The sequence below is a fragment of the Microtus pennsylvanicus genome, chromosome 8 (assembly GCF_037038515.1).
Source record: "Microtus pennsylvanicus isolate mMicPen1 chromosome 8, mMicPen1.hap1, whole genome shotgun sequence".
Taxonomy (NCBI): domain Eukaryota; kingdom Metazoa; phylum Chordata; class Mammalia; order Rodentia; family Cricetidae; genus Microtus; species Microtus pennsylvanicus.
In genome coordinates this window covers 21,659,635-21,686,089 of record NC_134586.1, presented here as the reverse complement: position 1 = coordinate 21,686,089, position 26,455 = coordinate 21,659,635, and the positions used below count along the sequence as shown (strand labels likewise).

Genomic DNA, 26,455 nt, shown 5'->3' with positions numbered 1-26,455 from the left:
ACACTCTTCCAACTATTATAACGACTGAAGAGTAATGGAATAAAGGAGGTATTGTATCGGAGTTTTTCTTGGGGCTTGAGGAAAGGGGAGCAGAGGATAGCGAATCTGCCGAAGAGAATCCACTGGCTGTAAAAACAAGCAAGAAGTCAGCTGATTTATTGGGCAGTTCGTCGTTGACAGCTCCAAGTGCGCTTTGGCTTCTGAGGAAAGGGGTGAGCCCATGCCAACCGCGAAGAAGCCCCTTTACCGTGGAGGTCCCAGTGAAATTGCAGGCTTAAAGAATCCGAGGAGGTTTGCTGGCGACTGTCCAAAGTGCGGGAGTGCAGCTTGGCGTTGACAGTTCAGTCTGTGCGGAAAACTAACTTTGTAGGTTGCATATTGGTGTGGCAGGATGTAGGCACACCCAGAGAAGGATCCAGCAATGGAAACTGGGTTAAGATTAATTTATCCCGAGAGCAATGGACTCTCACAGGCAAATTAATAACATGAAGCTATGTATTTTTATTGTTTGTGTTCTGTTCTTTCCCTCACCTTCCCATACCCACCTCCCATCCCTACTAACTTTCCCATCCCTTTTAACCACCACGTCCATACCGGTGCAGTTTCCAGATTCATGGAACTTTTTGGTTTGGTTTTGTGACCCCTTTGACTTAACCAGACCAGCTGTGTGAGCATTGGGATACAACTACTCGTTGGAGCCGGGTGGGGGCACCAGTGGACACAACTGAAGAGGATGTCTCCCGGTTCCCGAATCTGTCCTTAGTAAGGCCCGCGGAGGAGGGGTGGCGAGGGGGGGGCTCTGAGTCCTCCCTTAGCTGCTGAGGGGCCTGTTCTTATGCAGACCCAGGGCAGGCATCTGAAGCCGCAGTGAGTTTATCACCGCAATGGCAGGGTCTTGCCCAGACATTGGCTCTTTGTCGTCCCTCCTTCTACCTTCTGACTCTTCTATTTTTCCACTCCCTCTGCTAGTGTTTTCCTTGAGCCTTCAGAACGGGTGCTATAAATGTCTTGTTTGGGGCTGAGCGCTCATCCATCACTTCTCAGCACCGTGAGTCTCTGCATTCACTGGAAAGAGACCCTTCTCTGTTTAAGGCCGAGAGTAGCATTATCTACGGGTATCAGTATTTAGACGGTGGTTTGCCACGGCCAATTTTAGTGAACAATGGCATTGAGGTTCCTTCTAGGGCCTATGATCTGTGGGGCTTTTGACCAGGATTTCCTCCTATGGAACCGACCTCAAATCCAGTCGGAGCAAATTGGGTACTCTCACGACAGGTGGGCACATATCACCTGGCAGGTTAATATAGTCCACAGCTGGATAAGACCATTAATAACATTTCTGCACAGCCTGCACCGTATCTTCCAGGACTGACTCTCTCTCTCTCTCTCTCTCTCTCTCTCTCTCTCTCTCTCTCTCTCTCTCTCTCTCTCACACACACACACACACACACACACACACACACACACACTTTTTTTAAAAGCAAAGGTACATGATTTAGATAGAGCACACTGTTAGAAGTGCTTTCCTAGCAGTGGGAAGCATAGCTGGGAGGCTGGTCAGTACATCTTTAAGGGATGTTTATTCTTACTCTCTTTACTACGCTTCCTCTGAATAGTGTCCAGCCTGCCTTGTGGCCCACACTGTGTATGGTCTGTTCTCCTGTACGTGTGCTTCCTACCTGGAGATTTTTCCTGTGTTCTCCTCCCCCTTTTCCTGTCGCACCTCACAACCGTCATACCTAACTTCTTCAAGATTCTACCGGGTTGCTGTTGTGTTTGGCTCCTTTGCCAGTTCCATAAGCTCCACACCTGCACCCCCACCCTGTATCTCTTCCTAAGGATCCTCTTGCTCCCATCTCCATGCCTTCCCATGGATTAAGTATTTTTTATTCCTGCCTAGGAATAAAAGTACTTGCCGAGCATATTGGTGCCCTGAAAATAACTTTAAAATAACTTTTCATTTTAAAAGAGGAAGAAGAAGCATTTTATTTTTGTCATGAAGAATCAGTGTGCAGAAATAACAAGAATAACTAGAATAGTCTGCTTGTGGTGGTGCTCTCCTATAATCTCAGCACTTGGGGGTTAGGGGCTGCTGAGGCAGGAAGATTAAGTGTTTGAAGTTAGCCTGGGCTACATAGTGAGTCCTAAGCTATCCTGGGCTGCACAGTGAGAGCGTGTCTAAAATGAAATGGAAGTTACGTAGAAATTGGAATAGTTCCTAATCGCATGGGCACGGTGTCTGCGTGCTGCTGGGCTGTGTCTTACAGTAGTGTGGCAGCAACAGTGAAACGTGTTTCCTGGGGACGTTGGCTCATGGCTTTTTTTGTTCATTCTATAGAAATCCCGCTGAAGAATATGAAGACAAACCGAGAAAGATTCTACAACAAGGAAAGGGAATTCGTGTACAAATTCAAGGTGGGAAATGAGTGCTTCGAACTGAGAGTACCCCTCAGGTTTCCCGTGGACGAGAATGTCAGCCATTTGCACGGACGTCTGATGTTGCTGCACAATCTGCCCTGCTTCATAGAGAACGGTGAGGCCTGGTCTTCTGTTCTCCTTAGTCGCTGCCCTTGGAAGTTTCTTGATAGATCACAGGTTCTTGAACTTGGGATGGGACCTGTGGGATTGCACAACTGAATGTTAGGATCCTGAAAGATAAGGCAACAGGGGGAGGCTCTCAAACACAAGGGACTGAAAGTCCATTCAAACTCAGATGTATAGTGGACTCATGGTGCATACAGCATGCACACTGTACTGCTGATGCCACCGTGGTCTGCTTCTCCGGTGACTGCTGCCCACTGCATCCTGGCTCCGAGCTGAGACTGCTGTGAGGAACTGCAGTATGTTTGCAGTATGTACAGTTTTCTGTTCTTATATAAATAATGGTTTAATTGTGGAAAGCTTAGAGTTTAGGATTTTCCTCTCTTCATTCCTAACACCGAAGCTTTAAATTATTATGTCTTTAGATTGTATTGTGCTGGAATCTTTGAGGGATTTTTGTTTTGTTTTGATTTGGTTTTGGTTTTTTGAGACAGGGTTTCTCTGTAACAGTCCTGGCTGTCCCAGAACTCGCTTTGTAGACCAGGCTGGCCTCGAACTGAAAGAGATCCATCTGCCTCCAGAGTGCTGGGATTAAACGCTTGCACTACCATTGCCTAGCTAGAATTTTTGAGTTTTGAAACAATTTGTATTACATTTGCTTATTATTTATTGTGGATGCAGAGCAATGTGTGCCCCAAAGCCTGTGAAGATAGACCGTTTGCAGAGTTGGTTCTTTTGTTCCATCGTGTGGGTTCTGGGATCTAAAGCTTCTTTACCTGCTGAGACATTTCTTTGGCTCCTGAATATTTAATTTTCAAAATTGATGCTTTAGTTGCTGACTTTAGTTTTATAAAAATTTGTTTAATAAATTTTGATATGAAATTGAGACAGAATTGCAGTTTCTGAAATGCCCTTAAACATGTGTTTGCCATTTTATACTACATGCTCATGAAAAACAGCCTTCTTGTTATTGACAAGTCTAAAATTAAGATAAAAAATATTAAGGATACTCTAAATCCTGTAGTTTAACTCTTCAGCCAAGATTTAATTGTTTGTGTAAAAATGAACAAGCCCATCCATTTCATTAGTACACACCTTTGTTTTAGTCTTCGTGTGTATGTGTGTGGGGTGTGTGTATGTGTGTGGGGTGTGTGTATGTGTGGGAGTGTGTAAGTGGGGGGTGTATGTGTGTGGGAGTGTGTAAATGGGAGGGTGTATGTGTGTGGGAGTGTGTAAGTGGGGTGTGTGTGGGGGGGAGTGTGTAAGTGGGGGGGTGTATGTGTATGGGAGTGTGTAAGTGGGGGGGTGTATGTGTGTGGGAGTGTGTAAGTGGGGGTGTGTGTGTGTGTGGGAGTGTGTAAGTGGGGGGTGTGGGGGGGAGTGTGTAAGTGGGGGGTGTGGGGGGGAGTGTGTAAGTGGGTGTGGGGGGGAGTGTGTAAGTGGGGGGGTGTATGTGTGTGGGAGTGTGTAAGTGGGGGGGTGTATGTGTGTGGGAGTGTGTAAGTGGGGGGGTGTATGTGTGTGGGAGTGTGTAAGTGGGGTGTGGGGGGGAGTGTGTAAGTGGGGTGTGTGTGGGGGGGAGTGTGTATGTCTGGGGGATGTGGGGAGTTATTGGGTGTAGGATATGGGTGTGTGAATGTATATGGGGGGATTGGGTGTGGGGTATAGGTGTGTAGGTGGATGTGGGAATATGTGTGGCTGTATGTGTGTGAGGTGTGTGGGTATGTGTGTGTGTGTGTGAGGTGTATGTGTGTGAGGTGTGTGTGTGTATGTGTGTGTGTGTGAGGTGTGTGTGTATGTGTGTGAGGTGTGTGTGTGTATGTGTGGCTGTATGTGTGTGGGTATGTGTGTGAGGTGTGTGTGTGTATGTGTGTGAGGTGTGTGTGTATGTGTGTGAGGTGTGTGTGTATGTGTGTGAGGTGTGTATGTATGTGTGTGTGTATGTGTGTGAGGTGTGTGTGTATGTGTGGCTGTATGTGTGTATGTGTGGCTGTATGTGTGTGAGGTGTGTGTGTATGTGTATGTTGAGGTGGACAGTTGTGTCAGGTCTTCCTCTATTGTTGTCCACCTTTTCATTTTTTTTTTTTTGATGAAGGGTCTTCCACTGGCCTAGGACTCACCAATTCAGTAAGATTTGCTGGTTAGTGAGCCCTAGGGATCAGCCCTCCAGCCTCTCCTCCCCAGCACAGGAATTATAGGCTCACACTGCTGTGCCCAACATTTTCCATAGGCCCTTGAGATTGAAATCATACTTAGATGGCAAGCACTTCATTCACTGAGCCATTTCCTCAGCCTTTAATCTGCAATGAAAAGTGGATTATATACACCACGGTAACAAATTTCTTTATGGTTTTAAACAGTAAGTGTTTGATTTGTATACCTATTGTCTTAGTTAGGTCTATACTGCTGTGGTAAAGATCATGACCAAAAGGCTACAGTAGCCGTCGTCCATCATCAGGGAAGTCAGGGCAGGAATTCAAGGCAAGAGCCTGGAGTGAGTAAGTAAAGCTGAGGTCATGGAGGAACACTGCTTGCTGGCTTGTTCTCCATGGCTTGCACAGCCTGCTTTCTTACAGTACCCAGGACCACCAGCCCAGGGGTCATACTGTGCATAGTGGGCTAGGCCCTCGCACATCGGTCATTAATCACGAAAATGCTTCACAGGCCTATCTACATCCAATCTTATGGAGACATTTTCTCATTTGAGGGTCTCTCTTGGATGACTGATATGTCAAGTTAGCAAATCCAACCAGGAATCTAAATATGTGATTCATATAAAACTTGCTGTGGTGAGTAGTGAATTAGGAGTGAAAAAGTTTAAGAAGCCCTGTGTAGAACACACAACGGAAAATACAAGTTAAGCTTCAAGAAGAAAAACTGTTTGCCAGTACTTTTGGAACTTTTGTTTGTACTGTAGTTGTTTATGAAGTAATTTAGTATCTGAATTAGTTGGCATAATAAAAATTAGCTACAGTGCTTAACCTTTGAGTTTGGTTGTGGAGGTTTGCCAGATGTCTCAGCATCGCTTGCATGGTGGAGCTTTGGTTCTAAACTAGTCTCTCTTTTCCTTTGCTCATGGTTTTGAGGCACTAAGGAACATAAGGGCACCTGCTGCTGAACAACCTTGGTCTGCCTGGCTTACATAGTCATCTGTTTGAAGTTATTTTGAAAGGGTCATGACCTTTTTCACAACTGGGGAACTTTCAAATAGAGGACTGTTGGGTCCTCTAATAGGGTCGTTGGGTGCTTGGATTGTTGTTAAAATGCAGTTCCTAAATGAAGCTGTGTGGAAAATTCGGAGACCTTGTGAGAAAACGCCAAGAAAACAAGAATCGTGTGACCCCAGTTTCTTCAAAACACAGAACTGTTCCTAGAATGTGTTTTGTGCTCCTTCCAGGTGTGGCAGATAGGAGTGAGTTTACTTCAGCTCTTGATATGATATACATCTTTTAGCAAGCACGTTTTCATTACGTGTGGCTCATCTTGTGATTGTACACTTTACTCAGGCAGCTCTTCTTAATCCTCAGCGTATAAACTGTCTGATGCTCTAAATAAGTTGACTATTGCATGAGACTTTAATCTGCCCCATTTTTAGGCCCCGTTGTCCCAGGGTCACCTAGACTGGTAAACAGCTAGGTGCATTCTATCACTGTCATCATATAAACTATCAACCAGGACACAGAAAGGGCAGATACTTACCCCATTGGTAGTTCTCAGAAGGTTGTCCCATCCTAGACAAAAGGTATCACTGGGAACTTGTAAGCTTGGAAGAAATGTGAATTATGACTTTTTAAGTTTTTAAAAAAATTACATATTTATTTGTAGATGGTCCCACAGGAACCAAAGAAACACACAGAGGTTTATATTAATTATAAACTGGGACTGGGTGGGACAGAAACTTCTGTCTACATTTATTCACTTTGTTTATATGCATCTCTGTGTTTGTGTGTGCTCATACCATGGCACATGTGTGGCAGTCTGAAGACAGCTTTCAGGAGAGTCGGCTCTCTGCATCCATCATATGAGCCCAGGGACCAAACTCCATTCATTTGGATGTTTGTCCCCTACTGTGTATATCTTGCTGAAGATGGCATTTGTTATCCCTTGAACAGACTTAAAAGAAGCTCTGAGCCGATTTGTAGAAGAAGAATCCCTCAGAGACCATGACAGAGAGGCTGAAGCATCCTTGGATGCTGTTAAATCAGGTGAAGTAGATCTGCACCAGCTGGCAAGTGCATGGGCCAAAGCTTATGCTGAGGTAAGACAGAGGTCACAGTATATATTTCAAAACTATTACAGACTTTAGGAGGGTGTTTTAATTGCTGAAGTCATATGAAACAAAGTGTAGAACCCATTTTTTTTGTAAACCAGTAATACACATCATATGTTCTTGTTTCTGTGCTTACATGCTGTTGTCAATATGTGTCCTGAGGCAGAGTATTTGTGTGTGTGTGTGTGTGTTGCTTGTGCCATCAAGCACTTGTGGAAGTCAGAGAACAATTTAAGGGAATTGGTTCTCTCCTTCCACCATGTAGGTCCCAGAGATTGAACCCAGATGGTTATGCTTGATGACAAGAGCCTTTACCCGATGAATTATTTCTCGGTCCCAACACCATTTTTTTTAATGAAATGAAATTTTTTAATAAAATATGTTTGTAATAATACCTTTGGAAACATGAAGCAACTTTATCCTACATATTTATTGGAGCATATTTACATTCCTTTACAATGTTTGCGTGTTTACATTACTCTTTTTGAAGTTCCAGTTGAGCTGATGCCTTGAATCTCATCTGATAGCCTAAGCGAGCCATCCAAGCTCATGTCATTCTCAGCTCTGGGTGCTCCTCTTTTCTCCTTTGTCTTTGTCGTTGTTTTTCTGTAGGGTTGCAACTAATATGGCCTATTTCATGAAGTCCAAGATGTCATACACATTATTATTTTATTTACTAACTATGAATCTTTTTAGAGTATGTTTTCTTCTGATTATAGATTAATTTACACAAATTATATTTATTGTGCTGGATAGTTTTATGTCCACTTGATTTATAAGCTAAAGTCATCTGAGAAGAGGGAACCTCAATTAAGAAAAGGCCTCCATAAGATCTGGCTATAGACAAGGCATTTTCTTTGATGGGAGAATCCAGCCTCTTGTGAGTGGTGCCTTTCCTGGTATTGTGGTAATGGGGTCTATAAGAAAGCAGGCTGAGCAAGCAAGCCATGAGGAGCAAGCCAGTAAGCAGCACCCCTCCTCCAGTAAGCATCAGCCCCTGCCTCCAGGTTCCTGCCCTCAGTTCTTTTGATAATGAACTGTTTTTATGGAACTGTAAGTGAAATAAACCCTTTCCTGCCCAAGTTGCTTAGCTCTTGGTGTTTCATCACAGCCTTAGTAAACCTAAGACATTTATAATACATCCAAATACAGCTTAAGTTAGTAGTTGTGAGAAGTTCCTCTGTCCTGGCATAGCTACCATTAGTTTTGTTGCTCATCCCTTTGTGCAGGCACACATGTGCGTTGTGTGTGGAAATGGAGTCATGGCATACTGACTTTCTTTACTATTGTGGGCACTTCCGTCCCTTGCTCTGTAGGAATATCTCATTCATCCCCCTAGATTCCATCTCTCTGTATTCTTTTTTTGTATTCAGACAATCCTACAGTAACATCTACATGTGTGTAAATGTGGCTCTCCGTGTCCCTGTCTGGTGTGCAAAACCAGTCATAAAATCCATTCTTCTCTAGTAGCATGTTGAGCAGAGATGCCCTGGTGTGACTGAATGTGTGTGTTATCTCACAGACCACCTTAGAGCATGCGAGGCCTGAGGAGCCTAACTGGGATGAAGACTTTGCAGATGTGTACCATGACCTGATCCATTCCCCAGCCTCGGAAACGCTCCTGAATCTGGAACATAATTACTTTGTTAGCATTTCAGAACTGATTGGTGAAAGAGATGTGGAGCTGAAAAAATTGCGAGAGAGGTACTGCTCATTTCTAGTATTATTATAATTAAATGCTACATTGTGAAATATAATAGCCTGTAGCACAGCCTGCTTGCACTATCATAAAATTGAAATACCAAGCAAAGTGCGTGGAATGAGCTGTCTGCTTTGATCTTTACCACAGCTCTACAATTAGTATCTCCATTTTGCAGGTGAGAAAACCCAAGTGATGTGGGAGTGTCATATATCAATCTGTTGATTTCATTGGTTAAGCAATAAAGAAACTGCTTGGCCCTGATAGATTAAAACATAGGTGGGAGGAGTAAACAGAACAGAATGTTGGGAGGAAGAGGAAGTGAGCTCAGACTCGACAGCTCTGCTCTCTGGAGCAGAGACGCCATGCTCCCCTCTCCCGGACAGAGGCGATAGCTCTGCTCTCTGAGGCAGACGCATGAAGCTCAGACCCAGGATGGACGTAGGCTAGAATCTTTCCCGGTAAGACTGATGCTACACAGATTATTAGAAATGGGCTAGTCCAGGTGCAAGAGCCAACCGAGAAGAGGATAGATATAATGGGCCAAGCAGTGTTTAAATGAATACAATTTGTGTGTTGTTATTTCGGGGCATAAGCTAGCCAGGCGACCGGGGTGCTGGGGATGCAGCCCCGCCGCTCCTATACAACACCCAGGTTTATCCTAGATGTGACTTCACAACCATTAGCCACTCCCCCTGTTCTGTCCCTGCTCAGCCTCCTCTGGTTGCCTTTCTCTGGGTCGTGGTGTCTTTCAATTATCTTGCAAGCTTCCCACCTTAGGAAAAAAATAGAAATAGCCATAGCATTGCCCCAGGAGATTTTAATCAGATTTGAATTCTTCTGTATAGTCTTCCTAAGACAGCACACGAACCGTGCTTTCTGGGATGCACGTTCCAGAGTGAGTAAAAAGCTGCCAGCATCTTTATGTTAACATGTGGCTTTCCAGGCTGCACCCTCCTGTCCTGTAGACTGTGGTGTAAATCAGCATGTCCTCCTACGTAGTCCATTTTGATTTAGCACCTTAAGAGCATTTATTTAAGACTATAGGTATACATGACACCAAGATGAATTTTAGTATTACTGGTGTACAGTGGTTCTTGTTGTGGAAGCTTAAGACCAAATCACACTTGATTTTTGTGACTGGTTTAATATTAGTACTAAAGAAGTCAACTTAAAACGAGATGCTATGTGCTCCTGTCTCTCATTAGCCTCACAGTAGCAAACATTAAGACTACAGTATGTAAACAATATTTTTTTTGCTTTGTTTTGTTTTGTTTTTTGAAATAAGGTTTCTCTGTAGCTTTGGAGCCTGCTCTGGAACTAGCTCTTGTAGACCAGGTTGGCCTCGAACTCCTAGAGATCCACGCGAATAATATTTTTTATTTTAAGGGTTATTATAGTTAAGAGAAATTGAAATACAAAATAATTAAAGATGGATTTCTTTTCTTTCATGATGATGAATAATGAACCCAGGCTTTGAGCCTCGTTTGTCTAAGGATTCAGCCAACTGTCAATCAAAAACATGCAAGAAAAAAAGAGTCATGCATATTCTGAGTATTCTTGGGCTTTAAATCTTGTAATTATTCCTAAGAAACAATATAACACCTATTTGCATTGTACTATTGTTGTAAGTGGTCTAGAGATGATTGAACACGTGCCAGAGGGTGCACATAGGTTGTATGCGCATGCTCTGCCTGGGACCAGTGCCCAGAGTTATCATACCTGGTATTCTGACAGTCTATAGTTAGCATTTATCTGAAGCAGGTAGACTTTCCTTTCAACTTAATCTAGGCAGTCTCTTAAGTCATTAATTATATGACAAACTCCTTGCATTTTGGATACATTCAAGGTAACATAAATGTGCATGAAATTTTCTTTGTTTAATTCTTTGCTTTTTTTATTATGAGAAATTTGCTGCTTTGGGGAAACCATATTCTAGATAGTTCTTTAAACTTTAGAAGAAATGGCAATAATACTTTTTATCCACTAGAGGGAACACTTGTAAAATATTAACGCAAATATGTATCTAAGTTTTTAGTAGACATTTTTGTTTCTAAATTAAAAAACTCTCTTATAAGCATAATCTTCACCTGGTGCCTTGTGCTTTCTAATATTAAAGACCAGGAGTGTGGGTGCACACCTGTAATCCCAGTTCTCAAGAGGCAGAGGCACAAGGTCACCAGGACTGCATAGTGAAACCTTGTCTCAAAAAATCAAACAAAAAAGTTTATGAAATCATCTGCATTGTGTATAGTGAAGTGGGAGCTGAACGATAATGAATGAATGATACAGAAGATGTTGAAGTATTCATATGTATACATTGTATGAGTTTCATTTTTTACATGCATCTGTCCTCCTTAATGTTATGACTAATGATAAACTCAATTTTAAGAACAATTTACTTAACTAGAATGACAGTAAAACTTAGTTTGTGTTCTACTCTATTATATGTTTAAATTTTCTGTATTAACTGTGTATGTATGTGTGTGGGTATGTACATGTTCATATGGATGTGTTCATGTGTGTAGGTAGGTGCAATGCATGTGTGTGTGTGCTATCTGTAAAGGCCAGAGGTCACTATTGGTCACTATTGAGTGTCTTCCTCTGTCTTTGTTCTCCACACTTTTTGAGACAGGGTCTCACCAAACCTGAAGCTTATCTATTTGGCCAGACTGCAGGGGTCTGACTGTCTACCTCCCCAGCACTAGGGCTGTATATGCGCACCACCATCCCTAGCTTTTCTGTGAATACCGGGCGTCCAGCTGAGCTGTCTCCCAACCCCTCAAAATATCTCTTAGAGCAAACTTTGCATGTGTTTGTGTTAGAAGATAAGTTTTAGTTTGAGATATTATATAGTAAGAACAGATGATAAACTGTGAAAGTACAGCTCAGTACAGTACAGCTGACCCTATAACCACCACCCAACCAAGAAATAGGATGTTTCCGGCAGTAAAGAAGCCTCCCTCCCGCCTTCCTGGTCACGTTTACTTTCCCCTGTAAACAACTGCTGTCTGTCCTTCCAACACCACTGATTCACTTCTTCCGTAGGGAGGCCATTCTGTACATTGTTTCTTTGGGGAAATGAAGATAGTAGCAGTATGTTGTAATGAGGCAAGCAGGCCTGCTTTTTGTTCCCCATGGCTACCGCACGGCTAGCTTAGCCCCGGAAATAATAACACGGAAACTGTATTTATTTAAACACTGCCTGGCCCATTATTTCTAGCCTCTTATTAGCTAACTCTCACATCTTGATTAACCCATTTCCATTAAATCTGTGTAACAGCACAAGGCTGTGGCCTACCGGGAAAGGTCCTAACCTACGTCCGTCTGGGGCCAGAGATTCATGGCTTCTGCCTGACTCTGCTTTCTTCCTTCCAGAATTTGTTCTGTCTACTCCACCCACTTCAGGGCTGGCCTATCAAAAGGCCAAGACAGTTTCTTTATTAACCAATGAAAGTAACACATAGACAGATGAACCTCCTACATCAGCAGTAGGCTAAAAAAAAAAAGCAAGTTGTATTGTACATTGCTCTTTAAAAGTAATTGTGTGATTTAACAGTTTGTCTTTTCAAACTTAAATGACAGTTTCAGGGTAGACTGACTTTCAGCATCAAGTTCAAGTCAGTTATCATACACTTACATGGGAAATCTGCTTAGGCTGGGATTAGACAAGTGTTTCCTTTGAGGATATCTGCAAATGAGAAAGGGTTGGGAGTATTAAACAGTCACTGAGAGTGCTTCCATGTATGCCTGAACTCAGACCATGATCTGGCTGCATATGTGGTGCAGTTGACACCAGTATTTACATATTCATTTTCAACGACTCGGAATTTTCAAGGTATGCAGTTTTAATTCCTGGATATAGTATCTATTATAAAATAAAAATTATATTTTCATTTTATTCAGTGAACTAAAGGGCTGTATACCCTAAAAGCTGATGACTGTGTCTAATTGGTTAATTTTTAGACAAGGTATTGAAATGGAAAAGGTGATGCAGGAATTGGGGAAATCACTCACAGATCAAGATGTTAATTCGCTGGCTGCCCAGCATTTTGAATCCCAGCAAGTAAGTAAATAAAGTATAATGGCTTTAGATACGTAATTACGTCTTCTTTCCCTAGTGAAAAAAATTGACCAGTTGGCATGCTCTCTATTTAGGACTTAGAGAATAAATGGTCAAATGAACTGAAACAATCAACAGCTATCCAGAAGCAAGAGTATCAGGAATGGGTGATAAAACTTCATCAGGACTTGAAGAACCCCAACAACAGCTCCCTCAGGTATTGACCCTCAGTTGTTCTTACTCATGTATATGATCATCACTATCCATATTTATTCTAAAATTGCACGCAGTTGTTTCTGTATGTTGGCATGAAAATTCAAGATTTTATACTTTTTATTTTTTTGAGACAGAATCTCATATAGTTTTGCTAACCTCAAACTTGGCATTTAGCCTAGCTTGGCCTTGAATTCGGAGAAATTCAGCCTCGGCATCCCAAGTGGTAGACTTACAGGCAATTTCTTTCATTTCATTAAATGGTATTTCACTTGCTATGACTGGATGAATGCCAGACACTCACTAAGTAGGAAGAGAAAAAAAATCAAGTACAGTAGACCTATTTCCAGAACATGCTCACACATGCTGTAAGCACTGGTGTACAGCCCTGGGCTGGCTTTGGATACGGGCTAAGGGCTGTCTTTATGTAATGTCAGTCTCCCAGTAGTCTTGCCTCAAGGGTAAGAAATAAGTCTGTTCCTTTTTCCCTCCCTTCCTCCTTTCCTCCCTCCCTTCCTCCCTCCCTTCCTTTTGTTCCTATTTGTTTGTCTTGTATACCCACACAGCTCCTTGCCAAGTGCTCTTGACTCTGGCACACGTGAAGTGTTCAGTAAGTATTGGGATGAATGGATGCAGAAAGGCAGGCTGGGAAGTAGCACAGTTGGTAAAGTGAAGATCTGAGTTTGTCCCCCGAGCTCCATACCTATGCACAGCTTTGTCTGCATGCACACCACACACACACAAGAATAGTTGGTACCATCTTCCCATGGCAGTTTCATTACCTCTTTCCTGCATATTCATTTGCTTTGCTGTGTTTCCAAACTGCTCCTGTCTTCTAGAGACAGCCTAGCTACATTACTTCCTGGCCAACATTTTGAGAGCGGTGGGGTTCAGGGGTCAGAGCATGCCATGCCCTGGGCTTTCCGTGTATGAATGTATGCACTGATCCAAATGTAGAGCGTGTTGCAGGCAGTGGGTTTAAGGGAACTGAAAAGTTCCTTGCTACAAAAGCCACCTATGCCTTTGCTGCTGTGCTTTCTGGCTCCACGTATAGGTCAAGTCACTCTAAATCCTGGCCTTTAGTTGCTCTTTAAGTCATTATACCATGGGCAAAATACTTTTACTATTACTATCTTTGGTAGGTGTTTCCTCAAGCAACAGAAATTCTGTTTTCAACTCATGGAAAACTAGGTTTGTTGAGGGATAGATGACATGAAGTAAAGTCTGCCTATTTTAATGGTGCACAGATTAAGGAATTGAGACTGTCATATAACTGTCACTGCAGTCAAGCTATGACATCTTCCGCTTTGCCTTCATACTCAGCACTATCCCCTCTTGCCATCCCCTGTCAACGGTTCTGAGTCTGTGCTGCAGCTCACCAGCTCTTCCGGTGGGCATTGCCGTGAGCTCTCATTCCAAGTTCATGTTCCCCGATGGCTAATATGATGAACAGTGTTCTTGTGACAGCTTTGTATTCATGACTCTCCTTTATGTTTTCTTACTGTCGAGCTGTGAAAACTATGTTTGTACTCTGGATGCATGTTTAGCATCAGATGTTTGTTTTGTGGATACGGAGCTGCTGTTCTGTGGCTTATCTTTTCATTTTAGTACTCTTGTCTTTAAAAGCAGACTTTGTCATTCAGGTAGACCAGCCTGGCTTGAGCTAGCTTGACCTTCCGTCTTGTGCCTTCTCTGTGCTTCAGTTATAGGTATGTACTGCCATAGCCAGTTCTTCTTCCTCCTGCTTCATATTGTAGACTGGCTGTGCATGCCTTTAATCCCAGCACTCAAAGCAGAGACAGATGGGTCTCTGAGTTTTGAGGCCTGGTCTACACAGTAAATTGCTATGTCAAGAATTAGCTCAATACAGGAAATAACCAGGCCAGCTTAAAGATAACGATTATATTTTTAATGGTTATAAGGGGAAACTCACGCCACAAGAATGGGAAGTCCGACTTCCTCTGTGTCTGGCTGGAATCACCCAGAGAGAGAGAGAGCGTGCACACCTGGTCCCTCCCAGTTTTTCTTCCTGGGCTCCAGGTAGCCACGCCTTAACTAGGTGTGATTGGTTAACAGAGCTTCCCCATCATTGCTACCCAATAAAGACCCTGTCTTGAACGGAGGATATTTAGCTAAGTAGTAATTGTGTGCAGGAGTTAACAGGCAGTCACGACCGAGGCTGTTCATATCTTGTCAGCAGGGCAGCAGACCTTTGAATTTTGTCATCTAGACTCAGTGCCCAGCTGGCTTCATTTTCTGTGTAGAATTGGATGCTGTTTGTGGTAGCTCGGGCTGTAACTCAAGTCTTGGAGGGTGTCTTCCTCTGCTCACTGCTGCGCCATCAGCACCCAGCAGTCTTTGCACACCTGTGCCGTGGAGCAGGTCCTTCCATGCTATTGCTCTTCTCTCAGCAATGGAATCTTGTTTCTTGTCATCTGGTACTAGGCTTACTGTGGGTCAAGTCATCTATCATGGACCTACATCCCCACCCTTGTCTCTCTGTTGTCTGTCCAACACCAGCCTTGTGCCCAGCTCTCAGATGTCAGTCGTTCAGAGAGGCTTCTCTTTTTGCCAGTTCCCGTGTTTCCTTGGACACATTTAGTGAAGACTAATGGAAGGAGCTCAGGTGTACGAGTTTGTGGCTCCTAACTGTTCTAAAAGTGACCCTGCACGTGACCTTTCAGAACTCTGATGTCATTTTCAGATTGATTTCTGTTGATTTTCTTATATGACAGCACCCTTTGTCAAGCACTCATTGATGCAAACAGGCTGTCCTTATCCTCGGAGGACCATGCCATACTTTGCCGTTCAGTTTCCTTCATTGCCTTGTGCCATGGACTTGACCTGAGTAGTTATTATGTGCTCATAGCTCCTCTTGGGAAACTTTTCCAGTAGTGAGCAGAGCAAAGAGGGCGCTTGTCTAGTGAGAGGAGAGGGCTGGCGGAAATGCAGCCACAGGACACATCAACATGAACCTCACAGTTTCTATTACTTATATGTCCTTTTAATTTTAAAAACTAAAACATGATTTATGATTGCTGTACCCTTACAATCATCATCACTGTGTGTGTATAAGGTGTAAGTGAGCAAGCATCTGGAAACTAAAGGACAACTTTCAGAAGCTGGTTTTCTCCTCCCATAATGAGTGTGGATATAGAACTTAATGTCATCAGACTTGTGAAGCAAGGCCTCTTACCTGCTGAGCCATCTCTAAAGCCCAGTTTTTAATTTTTAATCTTCATTGCTGCCACCTCATCTATTTTATTATTTTTTTAGAATCAGCCTTGGCATGAGAACTAGTATGTATTTTTAAATATGTTCAATATGACTTTTAAAGGTATTAATATTAGTTCATCAGTTGATCCCTGAGCCATTTTTAAGCTGCTAGGAAATATTAAGTGGTGATGTGTTAGCTGATATTGTAATGACTGAAGAGAGTAATCTGCATTGCTTACTGTGAGGAAATGCAAGGACAAGTGGGGCTTTTAAAACCTGTTGCTGCTTATGGTCTTACTTGTCACCATGGATTAAGGATGAGTTTAGGAATAAATTAAGCTCTGCTGCCAGCTGTTCAGTTCTCTCCCGTTTCATGGTGAACTTATTTTCCTCTAAGAAAAACATTCTTATGAATATGCAATGATACAATCACAATAATTGTATTAATTTCAGTGAAGAAATTAAAGTTCAGCCAAGCCAGTTCAGAGAATCTACAGATGCCATTGGAAGGATTTACGAGGAGCAGAGGAAGCTGGAAGAAAGCTTCACCATTCACTTGGGTATGGAAGCTCTTTTAATAGCTATAAGGAACTTCTGAACTTTTCCTCAGGAGTACAAATTCCTGCATGTGTGCAAAATATACCCATTATTTCTAATCTCAAGTTATGTCCCTCTCCACGAAAGCCTAGCGTTTGTGTGCTATGTGTTTTAGCTTCTATATTTGCAGATAAATTATGACAGCTATTAAGATGGGAAGTTAAAGGGCCCATTTTTAGTTATTATTTGGAACATGGATTTATCTAGAGTCCTGCCACAGAAGTTTGCATCTGTTACAGGATTTTTGTAGCGTTTCAGGATCTCCCTGTGACTGTTGTTCATCTCTAGGAGCCCAACTGAAGACCATGCACAATCTGCGATTGCTGAGAGCAGATATGCTTGACTTCTGCAAGCATAAAAGAACTCATGGAAGTGGTGTGAAACTCCATCGGCTCCAGACAGCCCTGTCTCTTTATTCCACATCTCTCTGTGGCCTAGTTTTACTAGTAGATAATCGAATTAATTCATATAGTGGCATCAAAAGAGGTAAGTGGATGTTGAAATACTTATCCCATTGGGTTTCTCTTTGTAATGACATTTTTGTAGAGGACTCTCACACTGTAGCCCATGCTGATATTGAGCTCAAAGAAGTCTTCCTGCCTCTGCTTTCTAAGTGCTGGGATAACAGATATGATCCACTGTACCCAGTTTTCAAATACAATAATCTTTATGAAGGAATTTTTGGCAGTTTTAAATGGCTGCAGTGTTTAAATCCATTGAGTCTCACACATACCCCATCCTGTCCATTTCAGATAAAGTGAACAGCAAACAAAATATGCAGCCCTGACGTAGACAGGAGTTTCTGTCCTACCTGTTCCCACAGCCATCTGTCCCAAATAAACATACAAAAGCTTATGTTAACTATAAACGGTTTGGTCTATTACTCAGGCTTATTATTAACTAACTCTTACAACTTAAATTAACCCATAATTCTTATCTATGTTTAGCCACGTGGCTTGATACCTTTTCCAGTAATCATACTCATTTTGCTTCCTCTGCATCTGGCTGGTGACTGCATGTCTGCCTTTCTTCTTCCCAGCATTCTCCTGTTTTGGTCACTCTACCTATGCTTCCTCACTGGCTACTGGCCAGTCAGCATTTTACTAAACCAATACAAGTAACAAATCTTTAGAGGGTACAAAAGCATTACCCCACAGCATTACTACTTCGACATTCATAAACAGTTCAGGGATAGTTAGTCTTTCTAAAATATCGTGTATGGATGCCTATAGAAGATTCCTATTTCAGCCTGAAGTAAAAATAATAATCCAGCTATAAATGCACTTTTCATTTTAGAAGCAAGTCCTGCTGAGCAATCTTAGTTTACCCAGTGTCTCCTGATCCTTCCAACTTAAACGGAACCACACTTGTTATCATTTACAGAGGTTAGGGATAGATTTTAATCAAAGTGTCTGTTCTTTACTGATTATTTATTCCTATGAGTAAAGTGTTGATGAAAGTCTTTATACTCTAGCTGAATGTGCGATTATTACAAAACAACTCATATTTACAACCTTCACTCTCTCAGATCTGTTTTTCTATACATAATTGATAAATATTTGATGAATCCCTTAGATTTTGCCACAGTTTGCCAAGAATGCACAGACTTCCACTTCCCACGGATTGAAGAGCAACTGGAGGTTGTCCAGCAGGTGGCGCTGTACGCGAGAACCCAGCGCAGGAGCAAGTGCAAAGAGGCCCGGGGTCAGTAAGGCTTGCTCTAGTACCAGGGCCACACTGCTGGCCCAGAGATGACCACAGAAGTTCGTAGTGGTGGGACTTGGGAGAGAAAATCTAACAACAAAACTTAACATTTTTTTTTTGGTTGATTTTCTTTCAGGGTCCTTAGTGAAAACCATTTTAAAATTTCATTGCCAGAGTTAAAATAAGATCTTTCAAAAAGTTGTTCTTCTGAGCCAAGCATTCTCAAATGTACAGAATCATTACTACAAAGGGCACTGAATCAAAGTTTAAGTAGAACAAAACAAACTTCTTTGTTCTTATTTTCCTGCCATGCTAGGGATTGCTGCACATATGCCGTTCTGCTGGGTATTCCCCAACCCTGGTCCCCCTTTGAATTTTTGACTTCAGAGTCATTTTGGTTCTAAAAGAAAAAGAAGAAAACTGGTGTCTTTGAATGAGTTTCTCCGCTACATTTATGCACAATACAGTATTTTTTCAAATTACTTAGAAATCTTATTGGAAATGTTTTTAAATTTATTGAAGTATACTTCACAATCATCCTACTTCCTCCACCTCTGCCCCAATTTCTGAATTTCTAGAACCTTCCAAAATAGTGCCACCATTGAGAAGCCAGCATTTAAATTATGAGCCAGTGAGGGATATTTTATCTTCAAGTCATAGCAACACTAGTTACCTCAAACTAAGCAACATGCCTATCACCTGATAAGCTGCTGCTTGGTTCCCTGTGGTGGGAACACGTGGGTGTCTTGATAAGTTCCTCACATATGTGGTTCACAGTCGTATCACAACAGTATGCATCAGCTTTCCGAAACTTACTTAACTTGTGGAACAAACTTCATTTCCCTTGACCAGTATCTCCCCCATTCTTCCTTTCCTTGTTTTGTGTTAGCTGTTACTCTGTTCTGTTAGCTCAGCTTTTCTAGACTGTCTACTCCTCCTTCTGGACGGTGCTCCAGGAGCACCAAGAGATGCTGCGAACCATAGGCAGTACTTGCACACTGTAGTTTTTCCTACTCATACATAACCTGTACATTTTCGCCTTTCACCCAAGGGGAGCACTCCAGTGACTTCTCTTTGGCACATCTAAACTGTCCCTTCACTGGTCTCAAACTTTTAGGCTACTGTTAAGCAAAGCAAAAGCTATTTGAGCATGCTGTGTTTCTGACATTTGATCTGACAGGGAAACTACCAACTGACCCATGGGCAGGTTGAATGCCCACTGAATACACTGGTCAAGGAGGCAAGTCATGTCCTGAATGGAACAGTATATTATGGCGTGACACTTCATCTTGTCACTTTGAATGACAGGCTACTGAAAACTTGTGGATTATTTATCTCTGGAATTTTCTGTTTGATGTTTCTAGACCACAGTTGATGGTGGGTAACTGAAAGCACAGAAAGGACAACTGCAGATGAAAGTGGACGCTGCCCACCTTTCTGTGCTGTTCTGCCTGTGCCTTCCAGATACATTCATGTGTACAGAAGCATGTTGTAGCGAGTTCTCCTTTTTATACACAGACACTTTCCATGCACACTGTTCCATATGCAGCCTTTGCACTAGGACTGCCCAAGAGGTCATCTATCAGTCTAGAAAGCCCCTTTGTGTCTTTGCTATTGTATAGTGATGCATTGCAGGTTCTTGTCCCTCCCCTAGTAGCAGGTATTTCTTCTTCTTTTCATTGTTAGTAGCATGAATAACACTGTGCATGAATCATGGAGTAAGCATGTCTGTGGTCGCAGGGCACATGTACTCCACTCATTATTCACAATGCCAGCTCCTGCTCCCTGATTTATCGCTTTACCAATGGTAATTGGGGCTCTGCTGTGGCGACATGTGTTACATTTCAGAGCCATGCCAAGGATCAGGAGGAAATCACAAGAAAGCAATCCTAACAAAGGGCTTTGCAGAGAAGTTCAGTATGACCTCCCATCCTGTTACCCTCTCCCTCCACCTTATTCAGCTTTCCCTTCTCTTTCCTCCTTTGGCTGCTCCTTCCATGAATATTTTTAATGTCATTGTTAGCAGTGACCACACACATGAAGATTGAGATCGTAAGTGTGGGAGAAGAGGAGGATTTTGAGTCTTTAGATGAGAGATAATGTGCTGTACATAGCAGGAAGTTTTTAGACCACCTGTAGTTAAGGCAGCCTGCATGTGGCATGGTGTTTTATTCTTGTTATAGCAGCTACATTGTGATTTAAATGAGTCAGTAGAATGAGTCATTTTTATAAAAGACAGCTCTTTTTTTGTTGTTTGTTTGTTCATTTGCTTTGAGATGGATCTCAGTATAGCCCCAGCTTTCCCAGGACTCGCTTTGTAGCCCAGGCTAGCCTTGAATTGGGGATCTTCCTCCCTCAGTCTCATAAAGGCACTTGTATGCTATAGTACAGTCTTGTGAAAAACACTTGCTGAGTATTCTTTTTCTGCACATGTCTACATATTTGTTCATCATACTTGTGACATGATGTACAAGTACTTGTTTATTCTATTTCGTTCATTTTTTCTACTGTGGTTGTTACATTCATTATATTTCTACAGTCCATGATAAAAGCCAAAGATTGTCTTATGAATATTATATATATATATGTGTGTGTGTGTGTGTGTATATATATATATATATATATATATATATATATATAAAAGTCACCTCTTTGTGTTACCATGAAAGACATTATTCATTAAAACATGGACAGAGAGTAGACTGTGAACTGTTCTGTTTTTTTTTCCTTTTTTGAGATTGTATTTTAATTAAGTCCCCCCCCCAAATGCTCCTATATATCCCTCCATGCTTTCCTTCAAATTCAAGGTCTTTTTCCATGAGTTGTTATTGTATGCGTATATGTATTTGTATACATATATATCCCCAAATATAACCTGTTGAGTACATATAATGTTATTTGTATGTAGGCTTTCGGGGCTAACTTTTAGCATTGGACAAACAATTGGTGTGTGTTCCTGGGTCTTGTTTTTTGAAAGGGAGTATTTGTCCATCCTTGGACGGTCAGAACTAGAGCGTCTTTGCCATGAGCCACTGCTTATCTGAAGCATGCCCATTGCCAGACTCTGCTCTCTTACACGAAATATTTGTTCAGACATTTCAGAGTCTTCTTCTACTTACTCTGCTCACACATTCTCTACTAGTTCTTAAAAATGTGTATGTGGTTATAAGACACAGTGGTGTAAGTCACTTTGTTAGCATAGTACTAGGTGACTCTATTAAGTTAGGTGTGTTCAGATAATGTTTTAGAGTTGATGTTTTGGTATATACTGTTTAGTTATTTGAAGGTCTTACTGTTTTCTAATATGGAATACCATTTCAAAAATAGATTATAAAATAGTTTTAAATTCAATCTGAATAAGTAGATAGCCTCTAAAAGACAACTACATTGAAAGATAGTACTCTTTTTGTATTTGTAAGAGAATTCTTATAAAATCCAGGAGTATCTTGTGTTAAAGTATGTAAATAATGTGTTCAGTCTTAATAATGGATGTTCAGTCAAAATGTCTCTCAACCAACATTTATCCTTCTAAGAAAAATATCATGCCTCAAAAAAAAAAAAAGAAAAGAAACCTATTGATTGAAAAAGTCCTGCTTGAAACACTATCACACATCTGCTTGAGATCAGTTGTATATAATATCAGATGAGTGTGCTGGATATAAAATGATTCTTGATTTTGCTAGCTGTCTATCTGGTCCAGAGCAGGTTATATCAGCAACAGTGAGTCAGAATCTAAAAATAAAGATGGCCACACCATAGCTATCTAATGAAGTTATTTTATGTGCAGCTAACTTAGTGCCCTGAACTCTCACAAGGAAGCTAGAGTGTTGGCAAGTCTAATGTGGTTGAGACCATGTGGGGTCAAGGCTGGTCCCACCTCTTATCTGTGTCACCCAGCTTATGTAACAAGTTACCGAAGCCTTTCTTCTCTTGTATATAAATGAGATGTGCTCAGTTTCAGTGCACATGCTTAGCATTTGCACGTCCCCGAGCCTAACCGTGGGTAGGAAAAAAGGAAATGAGGGGGAAGAGGAGGGAAGGAAGGAGAGCACCGTTCCCCACATCCACATCTGCTCACAGAGCTTATGGATTCGTAGGTTGCATGTGAAGCACGGAGCAGAATGCCTGGCGCGTAGAGGCACATAGTGCACTTTTGCTATTGTGGTTGTCCTGAAGGAGTAGGGCTAATATATTTTCATATGTGGCAATAATACTTTGTGTTATATTTTCTTTATGAATAGATTCTGGAAACCAAAATGGAGGAAGCGATGATAAATCCAAGAATTCTGAGAGAAACTATTTAAATATTTTACCTGGTAAGTATTTTGTTTTAAATCATTGCTTTCTTATAGTCATACGCATTAAAATAGTAGATTTGAAACATTTATTCTTACGGTGTACATTTATAAAATGTTTGGCCATATATCCCTTTGAAACAGCACTTGTATCTGTATAATATACTTTCACAGACATTCTCCAATGTAAACCTCATTTTTATACTAGAAATTACTTACTTCTAGATCCCCAAAATGTTAGTTTCACTTAAGCTTCATGATTTTGTATTTCTAATGCATTGTTTCTTAGTTACTAAGGAATGAGCTGAGAGATGTTTTTAGCTCTAAAATATAAGCAGTAGCGCTCAGATATGAACGTGGTTGATCTTGTAGTGAGACCATTTGACGTGGAGTCTAGTTCGCATCTCCCCTCATGTCTTTCTGCCTGTGTCTGTCTTTCCTTCCCTTATTGCTATTGGGCGTACTTAACAGCTGGAGCTCAAGCTCTCCATCTTCTTGCCGGTTCTTACAGCCATTCACCTACCAAGGCACCACGTGACCCTGCATGAGCTCTTAAACACAGTGGTGGGTTTTACAGTCTTAAAAATAGCCCTTCCTTGATAGTTTCTTCCCTGTTTTAGGCAGTTTCTCACATTTCCTTCCTCAGATCTTGAACATGCAGGCCATGTCGCTAATTTAAGAAAGTCATTCCCTTTTCTGCATTCATCAGATTGTGGTCATCGGCCTCCGTTTCCTCCCACCTTCGCATCTCCTGCCCTCGCGGATAATAGTTAGAGTCACCACAAGCTGTTCCACCCCTTTGTGGGGCAGGAGACCATTCATCCATTACTCTTAGGCCCTGAGTCATCACACTGTGGCTTTCTAGGAGTGTGTTGGCTGGTACTGTTTTGGAAGTGCCTGTATCTTTATTGTTCTATTTCTTTCCTTCCTTTCAAAAAAGCCTATGAGTTAGTATCGTTATTACCAATAAGCAAGGGGTGGTACGCCTCACATCTGAATTAGGAAAGGAGTTTTAAACCACCTACCACTGACAGCTTCTATATTTCCAGCATAGCCAAAATATTGACAGGAGATGAAAAGTATCTCATCAAAACTTATTATTATCATGAAGAAAACCAATTGTATTCATATACTTTTTTCAAGATTTAATTTTTAATTTAAAAATTTTTCATATAGCATGTGTTTACTCCTACTCCTCTCCCCTTAACCCAGGAACAGTTGTTTCTTTGTTATGAACTAGGTCCTTAGCAGCTGATGTCATCTAATTTTCACAACAGTTTTGTAAAATAGCAGTTTGGCCTTATTTCCACATTTCCTGCACAAAGCACCAGATGAGTAAGTTAAGTGGGTTTGCTGTCTCACCTGGCCAGAGTGCTGGAGAGCAGCAGATCTCCCTCGCTTCCAACCTAGAACCCTTCCTACAGTATCTCAGACATTTTTACCACTGCCAGCGCCTGGACTGACCCCATTTTATTAACGGGTAAAATGAGACCAGAGGCAAGTCATTTGAGGTCAAACAAAGCAGTGCCAGGTTAGGGATTAGGAACACCTGACTGGCTCACTAAGCCATTCCCTCTTCCCCCTGCTGGCCCACAGCCCAAACCCAGAGCTGGGAGTCCCTCCCGCTGCACTAGCAGACACAACACAGGACCCAAAAGATCACTGCCTATGTGGTGACTCCTTGCTGACAAGCAGTCCCTGTCTCTCATAGCATCTCCACATGGTTTCCTTTTTACTTTCTCTTTGACTAGCTCTTTTTATATCTCTATCCCTATCCTTTGTTCGTGTTCTTTTTCTAATTCATTTGTTTGTAAAGAAGAGATTTTGCCCGGGTCCTATGAGAGGCATCTTGAGGTACCCCTTATATACACTAATAACTAAAGATGTTAAAGTATAAAACCATATTATGTATTTTATATTTTGTTACATTTATTTAGATGTGTGTGTATGTGTGTGTCTTTATTCATGTGTGTACACATATAAAGATCAGAGGATGTAGTAATATTTTATTTGTAATCTAACAGATAAAATTTGCCTAAAGATCAGAGTGCAGAGCTAAGCCACTAATTAGCCACAGAGGCCAGGCCGTGGTGGAGCATACCTTTAATCCCAGCACTCCCAGGGAGACAGAGGCAGACGGATCTCTGGAGTTCAAGGCTACCCTGGGCTACATGAGAATGAATCTATCTAAAAGAGAAACAGAATTTGCACAAAGGTGATCCCAGCTCTTAGAATCGCATGCCTTTAATCCCAGCACTAGGGAGGTGGAGACAGGAGTGATATGGCTGAGCGGAGAGAGGATTATAAGGTAGGAGAAGTCACAAGCCCAGAGCAGTCTGAGGATTCATAGAGATAGATGGATGTGGTCTGAGGTTTTGTAGAGACAGCAGCAGTCTGAGGATTCAGTCTGAGCATGCAATCTAAAGTTTTGTAAAGATGCATTGAGATGTCGTAGAGGGAGATGCCGTCTGAGGTGTCATAGAGACAGCATTCAGTCTAAGGTTCGTAGGGACAGGATTGACCCTCTTGCTCTGAGCACTGGTAGAGGTAAGAACTCTAGTTGCCCGTGGCTCTGCTTCTCTGATCTTTCAGCATTAATCGCTATATCTGACTCTGGGCTTTTATTATTAAGACCAATTAGAATTCTTGCTACAGGAGGACAACTGTGGGTGTTAGTTCTTTCTTTCCTCTACCATGCGGGTCCTGGGGACCAAGCTCAGGTCATCGGTGTTGGCAGCAAATGCCTTTGTCTACTGAGCGTCTAACCTGGCCAAAGTACTTCTATAAAATATGTTTTCTCAAGCACATTTACTGTCTCATATAAATACTGAAAATAAGTACATATATCTTACCTTTCTGTATTCCTAGATTGATTTATTTTCGATTCTAATAAACAAAATACCATAAGTATTCATAAAAGGAAAATGAATTTTATTTTTTAATGATTTATTTATTTTTATTTTATGTGCATTGATGTTTTGTCTGCATGTATATCTATGTGAGGGTGTCAGATCCCCTAGAACTGGAGTTACAGACAGTTGTAAGTTGCTATGTGGGTGCTGGGAATTGAACCTAGGTCTCCTGGAAGAGCAGCCAGTGCTCTTAACCACTGAGCCATCTCTCCAGCCTCAGGAAAATGAATTTTAAAGCATAAAGAGGTTAGTAAGTGGCCAGATAGATGAACCTATTTTGTAATATTAAGCCACTGAGTTGTTATTAAGCTTTTAAAGTTATTAAGTTTAATTTCATCTATACAAGGTAACTTATAACATGTTCTCAACTGTTTTGATAGTTGAATTTTTTATTAAATTAATTTATTTTTTAAAACGATCTTTTCTCATTTTATATACCTATCCCACTCGAATTTTTATACACTTTAAAATTGTCAAATTTCAATGAAAAGACAAATGAAACATTTATATATGAGTTTTTTTTTTTAAAAATTCTACCAACTTCACAAGTAAATAATGACTACTCATCAGTTTCGTGTATTAGTACTGTGCACCAGAATATACTTACCTTCACATATTTTAAACCATGTTTCCCTCTAGCACGAGTCCCAATGGGAAGTCGTATACAGTTTGTTCTTGATAACACAGTACTAATGTCTGGATAGATGTAACAAAGCCAGCAAGATATTTCTCCTGTGCCTGAATTATCAATCAACTGTAAAGCAGTGGCGGCATCCACAGTACAGTAGGATATTGCCCAAGGTGAATTTCTGTCCTGCAAGGTAGACTATCTTAATGTTGTGAATTAAGATCTCTCTCTATTGGTGTGTCCATCTGCTCAAGTGGTCCTGTATCCCAGCCATTACTAACTGCTGCTTTTCCTTCTGTGGTGTCCAGTGACGGCTC

At 41.5% G+C, this 26,455-nt stretch overlaps 1 protein-coding gene across 4 annotated transcripts in view; it reads left to right on the top strand.

Annotated features, from left to right (window-relative positions):
* The first annotated feature begins 122 nt into the window (after positions 1-122).
* Positions 123-26,455, top strand: part of Ferry3 (FERRY endosomal RAB5 effector complex subunit 3) — a 38,137-nt gene continuing 11,804 nt past the window's right edge. The window contains exons 1-10 of one of the 4 annotated variants that reach the window (XM_075982696.1): positions 123-291; positions 2,339-2,533; positions 6,654-6,799; positions 8,334-8,515; positions 12,477-12,576; positions 12,669-12,790; positions 16,456-16,562; positions 16,888-17,085; positions 18,175-18,303; positions 22,545-22,619. In XM_075982696.1, the coding sequence (XP_075838811.1) occupies positions 2,356-2,533; positions 6,654-6,799; positions 8,334-8,515; positions 12,477-12,576; positions 12,669-12,790; positions 16,456-16,562; positions 16,888-17,085; positions 18,175-18,303; positions 22,545-22,619 (1,237 nt within the window). In that variant the 5' untranslated portion in view covers positions 123-291; positions 2,339-2,355. Of the gene's footprint in view, positions 367-2,338; positions 2,534-6,653; positions 6,800-8,333; positions 8,516-12,476; positions 12,577-12,668; positions 12,791-16,455; positions 16,563-16,887; positions 17,086-18,174; positions 18,304-22,544; positions 22,620-26,455 lie in introns of all 4 variants that reach the window. The other 3 variants (XM_075982697.1, XM_075982698.1, XM_075982695.1) reach the window with 3 other exon arrangements.